The following is a 17758-nucleotide window of genomic DNA, read 5'->3' as shown; positions in this document are numbered from 1 at the left end:
AGTGTGTCTTCACAAGTGACTGAGGACGTTGATGTTTTTGACTTTTTGCATTCATTATCAGTTGTTTCACTTGTCAGTTTAATGACTTCTCTTTTATGAAGTCCTGTAAGTAATTTCCTGTAATTGTATTTAGATTTTTTTATTTTTTTTCAAATTTCACCCACATTTCACCCTCATTTGCCCAGTTTCCCCCAACCCTCGCATTTATTCACTTTTCCCACCCCTTCTAACCGATAATACTCAAATGTATTCATAAATAGTTTAACAAAATGTCTTCAATCACCAATTTGTGTGACGGGACATTAAACAAAATTCCTCCTCCATTCAATTCAAGTGGAATAAAATGCAGCTTAGGGTGAAACCTGTAGCAGATTCCCATAGATACACAATGGAAGAGATGTGTTTTTTTTTTAGCTCCATAATAGTTTGGCAGAAGTTTGAGAAACTCTGATTCCAAAGAGTTTGTTTAAATGAATCACTTGCACGTGCACACACACACACACAAAAACATGCACATAAGAGAGACACAGAGCAAACACACACACACACAGAGTGCTGGTACAAGTAAATAAAAACCAAAAGCAGGGTGTTGAGTTTATCATCAGTTTATTGACAAAGCATTATAGAGTTTTGTGAACATTTACAGACCCATCCAGTGAACAAGCACCACAAAAATTTATACCACACAACATGTAGATGGAGAAGATACCCAGCTGAGTACATCATAAATGTAACAGGGTGGGGGGGAGGAAGAGAGAACAGCAACCTTGTAAGGCTGAGAAAGTCGAGGAAAGGAAACATGTCTGAAAGGCACTGAAATAATATTTAACTTAGAGTTGCCAGAAAGAAAATAACATTTGAAAATAGTCATCTGAAAAGTTTTACAATCTCACAGGCTTTACAAATCTCAGTTTAGAATACTTGGCAGCTGCATACATTTATACCAGTCATCAAACCTGAAGAGAATATATCCAAGACATTAAAAAGCAACAAAAAAGTTCTAACAAACATCCATGTCAGAAAAAAAAAGACCTAAAAAAATTCTAAATGCACACATCTGTTGACAAATAATTAATTGTAATAATTATGGCCCTCTGCCTAAACAAAGATTTATTTAAACTGCTGAAATAAGGAAAGATGGACATACTGTCATAACAAAAAAGAATGTCATGCTTATCAAGTTCCTGAGTGGATGTAATGGGGGAGAGGGAGGGGATCCATGATTGCTTTTGGATTTGAAAGAATGTACAAAAGGCACTAAATGATCTTGAAAAGTTGACACAAGGAAATATCACAAAAGCAGTCACATCCACTCGCATTTGTCAACCCACAATGTGTGTATGTATGTGACGCAGCACACGAAAACTCGACTAGAGTCGTAACTGATCATTTTTGACATTTATGTACTTTCAGAAAGTTTGTAGTTTTTTTTCTATGATTTTTTTCTCAATGTTGGTTTGCTGGAAAAGAGCAAATGGTGAAAATGGTTCATGAAAGAAACATACATTTGCCTGCTTGTAACTTGTCACGAGAGAGCACAGTTAACAGTGAACGCGAGTATTCACTTTAGAGACTAAAGCTGTATTTTTGTATAACAAAAATATTTCCCGCAATGCTGATGAATCTTTTGAATTTCGGGTGTAGATCCCAGATCAAAATAACGTTTACTAACTGCAGTCATCAAGTGCATTGCACCTCATCATCAGCTGACGTAATTTTAGAAATGCTGGAATCAAATGCACTAACACTGCAACATAAGTGATGAATATGTGCAGCAATACCAACAGAGCTTGCACCTGAACACATTAAAAAATACTAGTTTCAGGCAGTTTCATGCTGAAGTACTATCCGTCAGCAAAGATAAGACTTCAAAATGTGAAATTTGTAAATAAATCTCGATTTTCATTATTTTGACCCCAATGAGGTGTTTTTGTGCATAGCTAAGAAAAGCAGGTTGCAACTTAAGTTTGGTTTTTTGCGTGCTGCATCACATATATGTATATACGTCCCCAGTGACATAGGACTGTTGCAGTTCCACCTGCAGGGAAAGGATGTGACAGACATGAAGGATTTCTCAGGTATCACAGCATGGCTGCTGCTGTATGACAGAGCTCCCTGACTTGAGGATAACTTTGTTATTTTCACCACCATTTGGACGTGGGCAGTGCGACACTGATTTCCACTGCACTATCCAACCATACATATCAAACATATAATTACTCATTCTGCTTATTTATTTACTGTTCTGAAATCAATAGAGTGGTACAGGCAGTTTGAGAAAATAGATCACAAGAATGAACAGACTTTAAATGAAACGAAACAGACATAAAATGAAATGATCCTAAGATGTTCATATACGTTCTTGCAAAACATATTTTAGCTGTGTTTTTCCACTTCAAAGGAATCCATTTCAATACCTACAGAGATTTCTACCCTTTCACTATATGTAATGGGTCGCAGATGTAAATGAAATTGCATACATCCTGAAAACTGTGCGCTGTGAAACATGGGTCATTTCAAAGTCTTGGCATTCTGCAGGAGCAGTACATCTGGAATATCAAGACATCTCACATGGGCAAGCCTAAAGGCAAAGAAACACAATCTTTTCCCTTTTTTGGTTGCAAAAGGTTTTCAGAGGTTAGCTGTTTTTTTTTCTTGCTGCTGCCATGGTTCTGAACAGATGATGAGATGAAAACAGTTCTTGAAAAAACAACTTTCCTCATGCCTACTTGAATAAAAGTCTAGTTTGAATTTAAAAAAAACCAAAAACAACAAGAACCTTATCTAAGTGCAAGTTAGAAAATAAAAAAGAAGGTACATAATGAAATGAGAAGGAAATGGAAGTGCTACAATATAAAATGCAGAGATTCAAAATGACCCATAAGTCCTGAAGTGAACAGTCCAATGTGACTGAAAAGTGTGTGCACCAGCTCTCCCATCTTACATGTGTAATGAGGCACATTGTGAGTCTCCGGAGAGTAACTAGCAGTTACTTTCTATGAAGAGACAATCAATCAATCAAGCACAACATGATCGCAAAGACGCACTCAAAACACCATTTCAAAACAAGGAAAGAATGAGAAACAAAAAGAGGTTACTATCAATAGTCATTCTGTCCACTGTGACTGGTAAAATAACATGCTCAAAAACTTTTTTTCATGATAAAAGCACATGTTCATCTTTATAACAATGTTACATGAAAAGAAACAAATATGTACAATAAAAATGGATTTTCATTCAATACATTAAAATAATCAAACATCCAACAAGGTGGAAAAGAAAGGGTTATACCTTGACATTATCCTAAAGAAGTCATCCACAACAGAGAAACCAAAAAATTTTACACACAAATTTCACAATTCACAGTTATTCATGATTAGAGATTAGAGGAATTGCAATGGCATGGAAAATAATGAGCAATTCATAAATCATAAAGACTTTGTCAGAAACAAAATGCTGACTGGATTCTAAGAACTGATTTGTGTGTGTGTGTGCATAAAAAGAAGTAAATAAAACTTAAAAGCAAAGATGATGGGGGTTCACACAGCTCTTATCCACCCACAAAAAATAAAAAATGCGGAAAAAACAACGGTGGTACTGGTTTTCAGAAACGACATTGCTCACCTGCCTACATAACTTGTTTCATCCAAGCACACTGGGAAAAGCTTTATGACTATTCTCTTCTCCACCCAAACTGGCATTCTGATATATCAAACTATCTGATGAACTGAAGCTTGGACAAAGTTTTAGGCCACAGGAGAAACCTCAGTTTTTCAGCGTCACAGACCAAGCAATCAAGTTCTCTGCCACCAAAATAATTCAACACATTTCCCCCCTCAAGCAATCTACTTCTGTGCCTGTACAAAATTTTCTTCTTTTTTTTAAATTATTTTTTTTAAGGCAATGATTTTGGTAGCACAAACACAACAATCCCATTCAGGGATTCACTTTTCACAGGAGCACAGCAAACCCACCTCAGGGAGGTGTCCTGTGGTAGCTTCCTTCTGTTCTTCACTCTATCCATCTCTGCCTTCTGTCTTGCCTTCACTGATTAGATTGAGACATACCCTGCCAGCCAACCTGTTTCCTCAACTTCCAGTCCTCTGCTGTGACACAGGCTGTTGAACCTTCAATGCAATGCGAGCTTTACCAACCAGGCTACAATTATTCTTACACTGACCAGCACAGTCAAGCAAGGAGAAAATAAATAATAAAATCAAAATGAATGAAAATCCAAACCAAACTGTGATCTCTTTTCATTTTTGTTGTTGTTAGAATTATCAATAATATTCAAGTACATATTCATATATGATCCAGATTTAGAACACATGCTATACACACAGCGCAGCTGTCATAAAGACCATATGAAGGCCAACAGAACAAGAGTCAGAATGTTCACAACAACCACCACATCCACACATGGAACCACACTGTCATCCCTGCAACATGACACCCAGGAGATGCCCCTGGTGATGTATCAATACACAGCACAAAAGCCAAGATGTCAGATCTTTTGTTTGTTTTTTAAAGAAGAAAAAAAGAAAGTAATTTGCACGAACTTGCAATGAAATTCCCTTCATCTGCAACAAGAAGAAATACTGCTCCCACTCAAAAGGCACATTGAAAAAAACCCCATCAGACCTAACAGTCACAAATTATTTGAAAAGGTTGATATTCAAAACACAGGACATGTGGCAAATGCTTACTTCTTTCCAATATTAAGGCTGAACAGATCTGGAAACTAACAAAAGCTATTTTTTCAAACGAAACAATCAATGGAAGGAACAAGAGAAATTACATGTTCAACCAAGTGATCAATAAAATTGGCCATGAACACTAGTTACATGTTCAATCAAGTGATCAATAAAACTGGCCATGAACACGATGGAGGTGATTTTGGAACAAGACACACTGACCAAACTGATATGTCGCTGACAAACTCAACAAATTTCCATTTGGGAAAAGCCTGCAATGAGATGGCAATGTATGCAAGGAAATGTGAATTCAATATGAGTTTCTAACATAAAATACAATCTGATTTCAGAAACACAAATTAAAAAAGATGAACATGGTTGCTAACATTAACGCATACAACTTCAGCTGTCGCATATTCTCCATATCAACAAAATGCAAACCAAACTATTTTGAAAAGAAGCTCGTACAACACAAATACTTCAAGTTCTTTTCGCTCATGTGTTCTACTGCCTTCAGCAGACACATACATCCCATCTACACACCCTCCCTCCTCCCACATCTCACACAGCAACATGCAATAAATATGTACAGTTCTTTACACACACGGCTCTTTACAAACAAGCAGAATCTCCAAACCCACATTCCATACTTTGGCACATGGCATTCATCCCATTCACGGAAGAAGTAGCCAGGAACATGTTGTTTTCCACTACAGCCTCTGAGGGTTCAGATCAATGGGGATAACACCAGACTACTGAGAACCACATGGCCACACAGTACCCACAAACCTGAAAGACAGTGGAGCTATGGACTTTGACATGGTCCATCACACTTTTTGTTTCCACAGGCACTTGGGGGGTCTCTAGCTTGACGGTTCACTTGAACTATTTGCCATCTTCATTTTCTCACAATCAAACACACATGCATACACACTCATACACAAACACCCAGCAATTAACCTTTTCAACACCACACCATAAAGTACTTAGTGCCAGACTGTTTTCAATGATCCATCTTCAAAACATGATGAGAAACTGGCCAAAACAAATAAACCCAAAAGTCAGAATTCCTGCAATCAAGGATTGGGCATTACAGTTGTTGGCACAGCCAAAATGCTGATGTATATATGAACAGTCCAAGTACCTGGCTTTCATGTTCAGTCCTCATCACAACATTTTCAAACACACCGAGTCATTCTGGTCAAAACACCAAGCAGCACGCACACAAAGGAATTCGTCCAAACAAAACCAGCACACAGACTTGTGGACTAGAACAGACCTGGCATCGCCAACCATCTGCACAATGTTCCTCTGTTCAGAAAAGTATACCTTCTGGCCAGGGATATTCTTCAAGTCACCATATGCTTTGCATTGTCACTTCTTTCAATGCAGCGACCAGACTGCATCCTCTCCATTAGTCCAATGCATTTGAACAATCCACTCTGACAACACATTCCGTCAAACCCCCACAAGTGTCCATTCACCCATTTCATGACAACCTCACATGCAGGAGCAACTTCAAAACACACCAATTTCAACTGAAATGGAGAGGGTGAAGAAATGAGGTGGGTTTTTTTTTATTTTTATGTCCAGTATTGAGAAATGGATTTGCACTTCATACTGGAATGTAAGTACAAGATAATAGAAAAAAAAGAAAGAAAAGAAATTGTCAAGGTACATGAACAAAGCAGTGAATGAAGACACCAGAGATCCAGTGCCCACACTGGGGAACAGCCACTGGTCAGGCGATGGGAGATGGCATTGATACGAACAGCCACTGGTGAGGCGATGGGAGATGGCATTGATACGAACAGCCAGTGGTCAGGCAATGGGAGATGGCATTGATACGAACAGCCAGTGGTCAGGCAATGGGAGATGGCATTGATACGAACAGCCAGTGGTCAGGCAATGGGAGATGGCATTGATACGAACAGCCACTGGTCAGGCGATGGGAGATGGCATTGATACGAACAGAGGATACAACCTCCGTCATACGCTTGCACCTTTTGTGTTTGGCTCAATCCAGGCACAACATTTCAAAACCATTAAAATCACATCTCTAAAATGTACTGAGGAAGGGTAAGATTTTAATGTAAAAACTCTTGGCAATGAAATTTCAAGGCACCAAAAAGCAACACTCACTCACTCACTCTGAAATTATTTCATGCATAGAGAGATGGATTTAGGTGGCAGAGAAGTACACTTTAAAATATCAAGAGTTAAATGTGAAATGAACTTGACCACACATCACAGAAGGACAGACTAGAAAATGACCATTCCTCAAAAAGTACATAAAAATTGACTTGGACAGCAAAATCATTGACTGCCCCAGTTTTGTGAACATCGACCATGTGAAATATCACTTATCCAGACTTTAAAGAAATCAATGTGTTTTTCCTTTAAAAAATGATATAAAATTCACCAGAATTAAATCCATTTGTATTCATGTGTGTACAAGTGTGCAATCTCTTGTATTCATTTCCTTCTTCTTCTTTTTTTTATATATATTTCAGCTATAAAAACAGATACACCAACAAGTCAATATGTGGCCCATTTTCACCACACTACATGGCTGAAAAACACCTTGAACAAAACAGACCTGAACTCCAACTCTTGTAACTTAGAAGTGTGGTCATGGTCAAAATATCATATACAAACACATAGCCAGTTTGCATTTGGTTACCCATTTTGTGTACAATTTTGTTTCTTTCTGATCTGTATTTAAAAAACCCTCATTTCATGGAAAATAAAATGTCAAAATGGCTCAGGACTGAAGTACAATATGTAAAATCAAATTAAAAGGATGCATAACATATTACTGCATTAGTAAACAAACACATACTTCCCTTTCGATCTGGAAGAAACATTCAAAATGGTGTCATGATGTTCGCTTAAAACCTGATTTAATGCCATGTTGTTTGAAATATTTCTTGCTTTTGCTGTCATCAACTTGGCTTCATACTATCCATTTCAATCTGATAGAAACGTTTAAAATGGTGCGATGACGTTCACTCAGAACTTTATTTTATGCCCTGCTGGTTGAAATACTTCTTGCTTTTGCTGACATCATCTTGGCTTCGATTACCTTCACGTGAAACGCACAGCAGCCACCCTATACCCCTCCCCAGTTTTGTTCATTTGCACTTCATTTATCAGTTTGTTGAAAAGTGCTCAGTTTTATAGGTGATCAATACATCTAAAACCTGAGAAAAAAAACAACACACATACAAAAAAAAACAAAAAACCAACCAACAAAAATGCAACTGCCACAATATCATGAATGAAAAATAAATGATACAATGTTATCTACCAGCAATAGGTGAAATGATGAATACAACTATTTTACATCTTAAAATGAAAAGAAAAACCCTATACAATTCATTATTGAAATACAACTTTGTTTGCTGAATATCTCTTGTCTCTCATGCTACATGCAAACCATAAACACACACACACACACACACACACACACACACACACAAGCTCGCATGCAGAGAACACTCTTTCGCAGAATAAGCAATGATCTCCCTATTAAAAAAAAAAGTATAAAAAAAAAGAAGTAAAATATATGACAAATAAATGGACTCATAAAATCCTCAAACTCAAGATATAAAATCATCATCAAACGGTAATAATAAAATGTATGCTTCAAAGAATGGTGTTTTGCAGCAACAAGTGACCAGAGACTCAGTGACAGGAAACCCTTCATGCAGCGTGTGCCTGTCCCAGATGGTGTGCTGTGAGCCCAGGACCCATGTCTGTTGTGTTCCATTCCCGCTGTTCAGTGTGGGTTCCCCCGGCTGGTCCAGCATCCTTGTTACTGCCTTTCCTCTACCACTCAAAGCGGCTGAAATACATTCATAAAACCAAGGTCAGACACCGACTTTTCTTTTCACATTCACAAAAACAGGATCAACCACCGTCTTTCTTTCACCCCCACTTTTTTTTTTCCTACTATGATCAAGTGCCATCAGTCAGTTCCCTGTACCCCCACCACTCCTATAAAAAAAAAAAGGGATATTTTGTACACAATCTTTCATTCCTGCACTTTCTTCCCCCTCTAAAAAAACCACATCAAATGTGTATTTATTGTCTGCTAAAAATATACATACTGTTTTTTTTGAAGAACTATCTATTCAGAGCAATTCTTGATTATTTCTTTTCTTCTTTTTTTTTTTTACCATTTAAAAATCAAATTTGTCAGTCACTGCAAGGGTGTAAACAGCCTCTGGTATAACACCTTGCCTAGTAATATGTTTTTCCACTTCTCCTTCATGAGTCCAGTATGAGAACAGTTCATATCATATCAAAGCATGTTTAGACATGAGTGATTATTACCTCTAGTAAGGATTATGTCTTGATTACCCTTTGTCAGGATAGTGCATCACTTAAAAAAAACCCACTACATAAAGAATAACAATACACTGCTCACTGACACAGTCATACATGCATAGCACCTGTAGTACTGCACAAGCATTAAACTGATGGATACTGTCTTACCACATTAACCCAAGTGAACCAAAGTTTAAGACAGTCAATTCAAAATAAGAACAGCATCTCGGTCTATTCTCCATCATCACTGTGTTTATGACTCTCAACAGTAGCACATCATTATCACAGAAAGACCAGCCTCCTTGTGTCTGTGTATGCCTTGTTATACCCCCCCAGGGAATAATTTCTTTGTAAAGCAAGTGGGTTATGTTGACAGTGAACTAGCACATCCCAAGATCAGCGGTTCTCTCTCACCAAGTGCAAAACACTACCACAGTACACATCAGCACAGTCTGGCAACAGAATGGTGTTGCCACTGCCATGCTGAAACCAAAACCCCTCACCATGGTACTCAGTATGCCACTAGCTGGTGTTTAGCAACCATACTGTTTCATCTTTTGACTGGGTAGCTGGAGTCAAAACAAGACAAACATGGCAAACATGGTATGAGATATCACACACACACAATCTGAATGTGTAAAAAAAAAAAAGAAAAAAAAAAGATATATGCACACACGCAGATGTGTGTATGCAAAACAGACAAAAAGGCGCATGCACTCACACACACACACAGAATGCATGATTGATATCAACATGCCACCATAACAGTCCCGGAGAGAGTAGTACATTGTTGCATGACCAAGCAGAAAGGTGACCCTCTGACCAAGTGAGAACATCCAATACAAGCATTTAGATAACAAAATAAATATATCAGTACACAAAGAAACAGAGTTAAAAATGCATAAAATCCTGCATAAAATCCTTAAAAAATCAAACTGACACACAACAGGTATAAACTTTCTTTCCTCTTTTTTTTTCTAAATTGGGAAACACGCAGAACAATTACAGAATATGTTAAAATGATAATCTGCTGTGTTAGTAAAAACAAACCCCACTGTCACTGGTTCCAAGATGCTCAGTGATAAACTCATTTCTATCCACCTGTACCTGTTTCTTTCAAATAGGTCAAGGCCAATTCAGACTGAAGCAGACCAGCATTGAAAACTAAAAAGTTCTAACCTTCCATGCTAAATACCCCTGACAGGATGCTTGCATCCCATATTTCTAGTTTATACTGTGCAGGTCTACTACCTCCACCTACATCTTCCTCTGCTAACGCCCCCCCACCCACCTACCGTCCCATTCAAGAACTTATAATTACAAGAAAAGACTCATCAACATATTCATTTTGTTTTTCTTAAATCTTGTCGGTTCCTAAACTAATCATTGTTCACTTACCCATCATAAGTTTTGTTTTCCTCCTCCATTGTTCCCAGAACAACAGGTATTTGTTTTTTTTTCTGTTTTGTATTTTACATAATACTTACCCATCTACGCATGAGCTTCATCATATCAAAAGTCAGGTCAGCTTAACAAAACAGACGGGACATCAACAGGCCATAGCGGCAGATCGGACATTGTGATCACGAGCTAGCGAAGACACAGGACCAACCACTACTTACGTTGTTAGTGAGTGAGCAGAGTTAGTGGCCTTTCACCTAGCCAAGCATCAAAAGGGGGCGGCACCAGAACCCGAAGGGTAGGGAATACTGCGAGCCAAGTGAGGCAACCTGGAGGCATGGCGGCCCGTCCTTACGTAAGGGGGAGGAGTCATCTCACCACTACCCGCGCTGTGGGAGTGGGCTCCGTAAGGAGGAGGGGCGTAGCGGTCCCTAGGACCCAAGTAGCTATCCCGGTAGGCCGAGTTGGCCATGCCGTGACTGGCCGAGGGATAGGCCGAGTGGCGGCCCCGCTCCATGCTGCGTGGGGGAGGCAAAAAGCAAGTCAGACAGCACAGAGTCTGGCACCAGTGACCCAACAGCATCCTTGTACACTTTTCAGGCTGTGCTCCCAGTGGAACCTTCACTGTTTGGTTTTTTATGCTTTTTCTCTCACAAACTCACATCTAAAATCCATGACAAAAGTCTCGACGATTCAAATTTCTTTTCTGACAATGTACCTGAACAATTATTTGCTTATTTGTTCTTTTTTTATGGACAGGCAGGATTTTTTGGTGGTTGTTGTTTTCTCAAGCTGCCATTAAAACTCAAAAACAAAATACATATTTTTCAAGTTCTTTTCTGATAACAAACATGACATCAGATTATTCACTTTCGTATGGACAGGTGCAGAAAACTGTTTACTGTAGACAAAACAGGTCATGTAATCAGTTCTTGAACAGCTTTGAAATCTATGCTACACATACTATGGAGTTTAAACGGAGAGTGAACAATGATAAAACCTTAGCTGTGACATTTAGAATATCATAAATGACAAAGGTTCCACTGGTCACAAAACGTCAGCCACACTGTCTTCACAAGGCTGTCTTCTTGCCCAACATAGGTGTCAACTTCATCCAAGCCCTGACTTCACCATTTAGCAGCATGCCAGTCACCATGACCAAAAAGCCACCACAAACTCACAGCAGGATGTCAAAAACTCGATGCCAGACATGACGCCACAACAAGCCACAGCTCAAAACTTCCTAACAAGCTGCCACAATGCCAAAAAACTCTGCTAAGAAAACATTCACTGAACACGTGCAACAGTTTGTCAAGACTTCAAAAAACCCACAGAAAACATCCTACATACAGGCCATGTCACAATCACAAGACTCAAGGCACTGAGGCATCTGCTGTCAGAAAATCAAGTGCACAAGTGACAGCATCAAAAAAAGGTGTGAAAGAAACGGAAAGCCACCAACAGACACATCTGACACTAAGACGAAAAAAACCGCATTTTGGACAACTGCAGGAGTGGCAGAGTGCCTAGGGTGGAACCAACCCACCAGCACTAATGATGAATATCTAGTGTAAGAAATCCGCCTCTCAATACCACAAAAGGGGACACAGGAATCAGAGTGTTTGTGCATGTCAGAGTGTGTAGTCAGAAGGATGGGAGGGTGGGGGGTGGAAGGGTAGTGTAATGTAGCTGAAGGAGCTGAGGAGGAGGAGGAAGCGAAATGAATAAACCTGAAATAAACACAGCTTTCACAGAAATGAAGTCAAAAGCTTCAACAAAGAATGAAGGCAATGGAAATGAAGCCAAGTGCACAGACCTGCTAAAAAAAAACCACACAGATAAACTGAGACTGAAAGAAACATCAAGCCTCAAGCTTCTAGTAATACACAGTACACATAGTACAACAGTGAAGAGACAGATTATAATGTTGGGAGTACTTGTGTTATGTTTAATATCTTCAGTATGCCCTGTTTAAGGCATGGAAAATCCACAAAAGTCCTTTCATATGACATTTGTTGGAGCATACGTATGTTGCAAAGAATACAGCACAGCATAAAGCATTACAACAGTATGTTTCACTATATCAAACATCAGCAATGTCTTCTTTTTCTTTCTGCGACACTCTGAACACAAGGTTTGGTTATCTAAAAGGTGATCATTCTCTTATAACCAAAATGTTGATTACAAACTATTATTGGAAATGAACATTAGAAAATATGTGAACAGATCAGGTGTCCTCCACAAAACCCACTGACCAGCCAACAGGCTATTGCTATCCTACCATTCCGTGCTACCTTCCACAGTCAGTATTTTCAGCATTTCCACCAGACTGAAATGCAAGAAATCTCTTCTCACAAATGGCAACACCAAAAGACAACAAACAAACAAACACAAAACACAAACCAATATATAGCAAGTTTCAGTAATAGTTTTCAGGAGGCATCCAAGTATTGGGACAGATTTGTAAAAAAAATATGCATCTGCTCTTAAAAAAAACCCAAAGGAGATACCTGACCTGCGCATGAAAGGCATCCAAGTATGTGGACAGACTTGTAAAAAATATGCATCTGCTCTTAAAAAATCAAAAACAAAGAAGACACCTGACCTGCCCATAAGAGGCAACAAAGTATGTGGACTGACTTGTAAAAAATATGCATCTGCTCTTAAAAAAACAAAGGAGATACCTGACCTGTGCATAAACAAACATGCTGGTCAGGCCCTGAGAACAACGACAATGTCAAATGAAAGATCCTGCAAATGCCTCCACACATATGCAGTAAATGTGCATGCAGGTACAGAAAACCAATTAATCTTTACAACTCTGCAGGCAGCTGCTAAGATCAAAGGAAAGCTGGGAAAATGAACGTCTGAAGGGCTGAAATATGATGAAACACACCACAGAGTGATTGTGTGTGTGTATGTGTGTGTGTGTGTGTGAAATGTTTTTGTTGTTTTCTTTTCAATCTTCTTCTTCTTCTTCTTCTGCGTTCGTGGGCTACAACTCCCACGTTCACTCATATGCATACGAGTGGGCTTTTACGTGTATGACCGTTTTTACCCCGCCATGTAGGCAGCCATACTCTGTTTTCGGGGGTTTCTTTTCAATCTATCATGAAGAAAACATTTGGATGATGAGGTACATGCATGAAGTGTTAAATTTTCCATGTCAATCGATTTGGAAGGGTACCTTTTACCACTACAGGCTGAAGCAACCACTGATAATGGCATCAACTCCATAACCTTTTAGTACTGTTCCTGAAAGCCATCTTTCACAACACAAAAATGACACAGCCAAAGGGAATGCCACCACGACTTTGTTGGAAACATATTATATATCAAGCAACAGTAACCAACAAATTTTCTGACAGGCTACAGAACATTACTGGGCCAATCTTATGAATAAAGTAAGTCAGCTACACAAAACAATTTTTCTGAACAGATCAGCTAGTAAGCACGAAGTGAAAAAAAAAACAATCAAAAAACATGAAAATTTTTTTTTTTTCAAACAGTTCAACAAGTTTTTCCCTGAGTAATTATGATGTCCATCCATTCTAACTTTTTATCATTTTTGCTATTACTGGACTGATCCATTCTGGAATTTCCGATAAAATCAACTTTTTTTTTTTTGTTTTTTTTTTTTTTAAAGAGATAACAGTAAAGAAACGAATATGTGGCAATCATATCAAGTTATCACAAAGCTTGGATTTCTATTCAAGTCAGATGGTGAGGTGACTGGACCAAATCACCAAACAAGAGGACAAGTGGCAAGGTTTGACGCATCACAAGAAGATTTGGGTTCCACTTGGAATTCTGTGACCAACAGTCTCATTGTAAATCATATGGCAGGAGTGAGGTGAGAGTTAAAAGAACAAAGAAACAAAAACCAGCAAGCAATGCCTTCAATATGGTCGCAGTTGAACTGTCCAGAACATGAAAATATAAAGAATATTCTTCAAAATGAAGACAACGAATGACACAAAAGGAAAGAAAGAAGCAAAACAGATTGTGCATTGAAAAGCAGAAAGCGCACAAATGCTTCTGCTTGATAATGACAAACACAAACAATTCAAAAACCGAATGAAAAAGAGAAGAAAAAAACCTTTGATGGAAAGAACTAGTGGAATTTTTCAAAGCTTGTGGAAACAATGTTATTATTTTACCATTCTAAAGAACAATGACTGTTTTGTTATGTTCCCAGAAATAAATATAATCAAACAACAACAAACTAAGCTCAGCAAAATTAATCAATGACCAGAGAAAACTGAAGCTGGAATCACATCGATGAGTTAGTGTACAAACGCATGCTTTTTCTGAACATTTTGTAAATGTGAAACAATGTACTGACAATTGCCAAAATGAAATAAGACAAACAAAACATCTGAAAACTGAAGAAAGTGGCAGACTCTATTCACCATAACATCTGTGAAGCAGAACAGACTATTCCACACATACCTTTCATCTGAGTGACTAATACTGTATAACACTCGACATACAAATGAACTGGAATTACAGAACTTCCTGGGGAATAATAAATCTCTCAGAGAAAAAGAGTATTCTTTAAGGTCTGTTGACTGCGAAATCTGATCACAAATACATTTTTGTCAGAAAAAAAAAATGTTATAGGGAAATTATGAATATTTTAAAAGAAATTTGCCAAAAGTGAAATTATGGATATATTTTGTAAGTATCTTGCCAAAATCACAAATATCACTGAAAGAATAATTGAACATTCTTCTTCCTCCCTATCCCCCAATTTATCAAGGAAATGATATACTGGGCAATCTATTTATCTGTGAAATAATGTAACGGGGATTTCACGACATCATGCAGTCACTCTAGCCCCAGTTTCACAACAAATAAAAAATTATCACTCTGGAATAATCATTAACCAGAACATATCCATAGAGACCAACATGCATAGAATGTGATCAAAGCATAAAATGTCTTTATAATAGGTCAGTAGAAAAAAACACTTTATTTTTGTTCACAACAGATAATACAGGAAGAACCAAGGAAGTAACTTGTTATGCCAGATTTAAGCTTTTGTAAATTTTGCTTTAAAAGAACCTACAAAATGACCAAGTTTTATGAACTCAAGAGTATGTTTTGCACTGTCTGTCTATATCAAGAATCCTATGAGGACCAATCTCTATAAAGACTGCTGCCATCCTGATCTTCAGACTATCGTTTGACACAGGGACAACACCAAGCCCACACTGAAGAATCAGACCTCTTACCTCTCCGATCGGGTTGGGTATGGGTTTCTTTTTTTTCCAGAAACCAAGCAAAATAACACAGCACAAACTGTCATTTTCCATAAAAGTTACTCTGTCAAGAGTAAGGCAGTGGTGGCTACATTTACATTTCTGAGAACTAATTATTGTGCTACAAATATCTAATTATTTTCTTATATATATTTCTCTTTGTAACAAACAATAATAATTCATTTTCAAGTGAATCCATTCCCATTTAAGTAAAACGCCACAAAAAAGAACCACCCAAACCTTGCAGGTCATCATATCATCAAATCATGACATATACCAATAACTCAAAGAAACTCAATAAAAGCGACAGCTACAGCTACAAGAAACTGAAACAAAACTGCACCGCTCAATGCAATATCCCTGAAAGCAAACGCCCTAAACCAAACAATGCAACATATCTCCCATCAAGGCTTTCAAACAGTCTCAGGTACACAGTCCTAATACTACATTATTCAGGCAATTAACTCAGGTTCGAGATGTCGGCATTGAAAAAGATTCAGCTAATACTCTATATGAAGCCAAGTAAAGACCAAATTTTTTTTTTGGGGGGGGGGGGGGGTGAGGGGTGGGTGAGCATGTCCCAAAATGCTTGTTACAGTAACACAATACAAACGTCTTTCACTTTGGTTTAAACATGATTTTATTCTCAAAGGCAGGTAAAGACATTGCCAATACATAGAGCAGCAACAAGCTGAAGGTTATGGTGTGCATGGAAAACTGCTCATGCGCAAGTCTTTCACTTTGCTGCTCTATCCTACAGTTCAAGGAACAGGCAAGACAGGATGGCCAATACATATACACATACACACAGCAAACAGAACAAGGTGATTGGATTAGCTTCGGATGCATTGTAATGGTTACAGGAATTAGCCACAGACACTGCACACACACACACACACACACAAACGCAGTGCTCTAGTAAGGACACACAGTCAAACCAACAAGGGAAGGCATACCTGGTTAGTGGGATGGTGTCCTGGTCGCGGCCATACACTATGTAATTCCTGCATGCCAACCAGGGGCAGTCACAAAAGAAAACTCATGGTCAATGAACGGTCACATTACACACACACACACACACACACACAAAAAGAAAAAAAAAAAGTCAAGGCCATCACAGTAGGTCAAGTCAAAATGGAAAGGAGCAAAACGTCCACGGGGGACCATTCGGAACACACACACATACACAACAGAGTAAACAAGACAGGTTCCTGCAAGACTCACGGTGCAAGGGGTTTGGGGGTGGGAAGAAATGAAATGCTCATTCATGGTGATCTGGACCAAACACTTCACAGCACATGTTAATTCTGGACAAAACACACACACACACACAAAACATTTGCAGCATGCTTGGAGCAGCCTCCACAAGATGGTGACACACAACTAGCAGCCAGACTGTCAAAAGAAAGGCACCCTGAAAATTTGCTGGAGTGAACTCGATCAAATCAAACCAAACTCTTCTATCAATCATGCATACACACTGTTATAAAAAAGAAAGGAAAAAACATCCCTTCTTGTCTACCATGCAAATTCTCAGTTTAAAAATGAAATTAAAAATAATTTTATAAAAGCGTGATAATTTCCCATCCCAAATGTTTTTTTCATGTATCAAAGTAAATGAAATCCAAAATGATACATCACCCACATCCCTCATTTCCAAAAAATTATGATAAAAGAAAAAAAGGACAAAGAAAAACTTTTTAATGAAATCTTCAATCATAAAATACATAAGTATAAAAGAATGTACAACCCCCCTCCCCAAAAAACCCACAAAACAACCCAACCCACATTTACAAACAAGAAAACGTTACGCCCACAACCTCACCTCAACCCTGCATAATAACACCACACGAAAATTTCAAGCCAAATCTTTTGACAGCCAAGATAAAAAGTCTCTGAACGTTCAAAACATAAAACAAACAGCAAGAACAAGATATATATACATATCATGGTGCTTTTTTTTTTTCTGTACAAAAGGTGATATTAGTTGATCGATGGTTGCATCATTCCACAGCCAAAGGAAGAAGAGTACTTTGGGACAAGGACAACAGCAACAACACCACCAAC

General features: G+C 38.3%; 1 protein-coding gene across 6 annotated transcripts in view; it reads right to left on the bottom strand.

Annotated features, from left to right (window-relative positions):
• Window positions 1–589: 589 nt before the first annotated feature.
• LOC143283250 (prominin-1-A-like) overlaps window positions 590–17758 on the bottom strand; it is an 84498-nt gene continuing 67329 nt past the window's right edge. For 3 of the 6 annotated variants that reach the window (XM_076589451.1, XM_076589458.1, XM_076589464.1), the window contains one exon: window positions 590–8541. Coding sequence is in view for 4 of the 6 variants with exons in the window: in XM_076589464.1 (XP_076445579.1) it covers window positions 8526–8541 (16 nt within the window). In the remaining 2 variants the exon portion in view is untranslated. Of the gene's footprint in view, window positions 8542–10782; window positions 10946–15664; window positions 15692–16647; window positions 16696–17758 lie in introns of all 6 variants that reach the window. The other 3 variants (XM_076589427.1, XM_076589435.1, XM_076589443.1) reach the window with 3 other exon arrangements.

Source organism: Babylonia areolata, chromosome 1 (genome assembly GCF_041734735.1).
Source record: "Babylonia areolata isolate BAREFJ2019XMU chromosome 1, ASM4173473v1, whole genome shotgun sequence".
Classification (NCBI taxonomy): Eukaryota; Metazoa; Mollusca; class Gastropoda; order Neogastropoda; family Buccinidae; genus Babylonia; species Babylonia areolata.
Note: the sequence above shows the minus strand (reverse complement) of the source record. Positions and strands in the feature narration are given on the sequence as shown.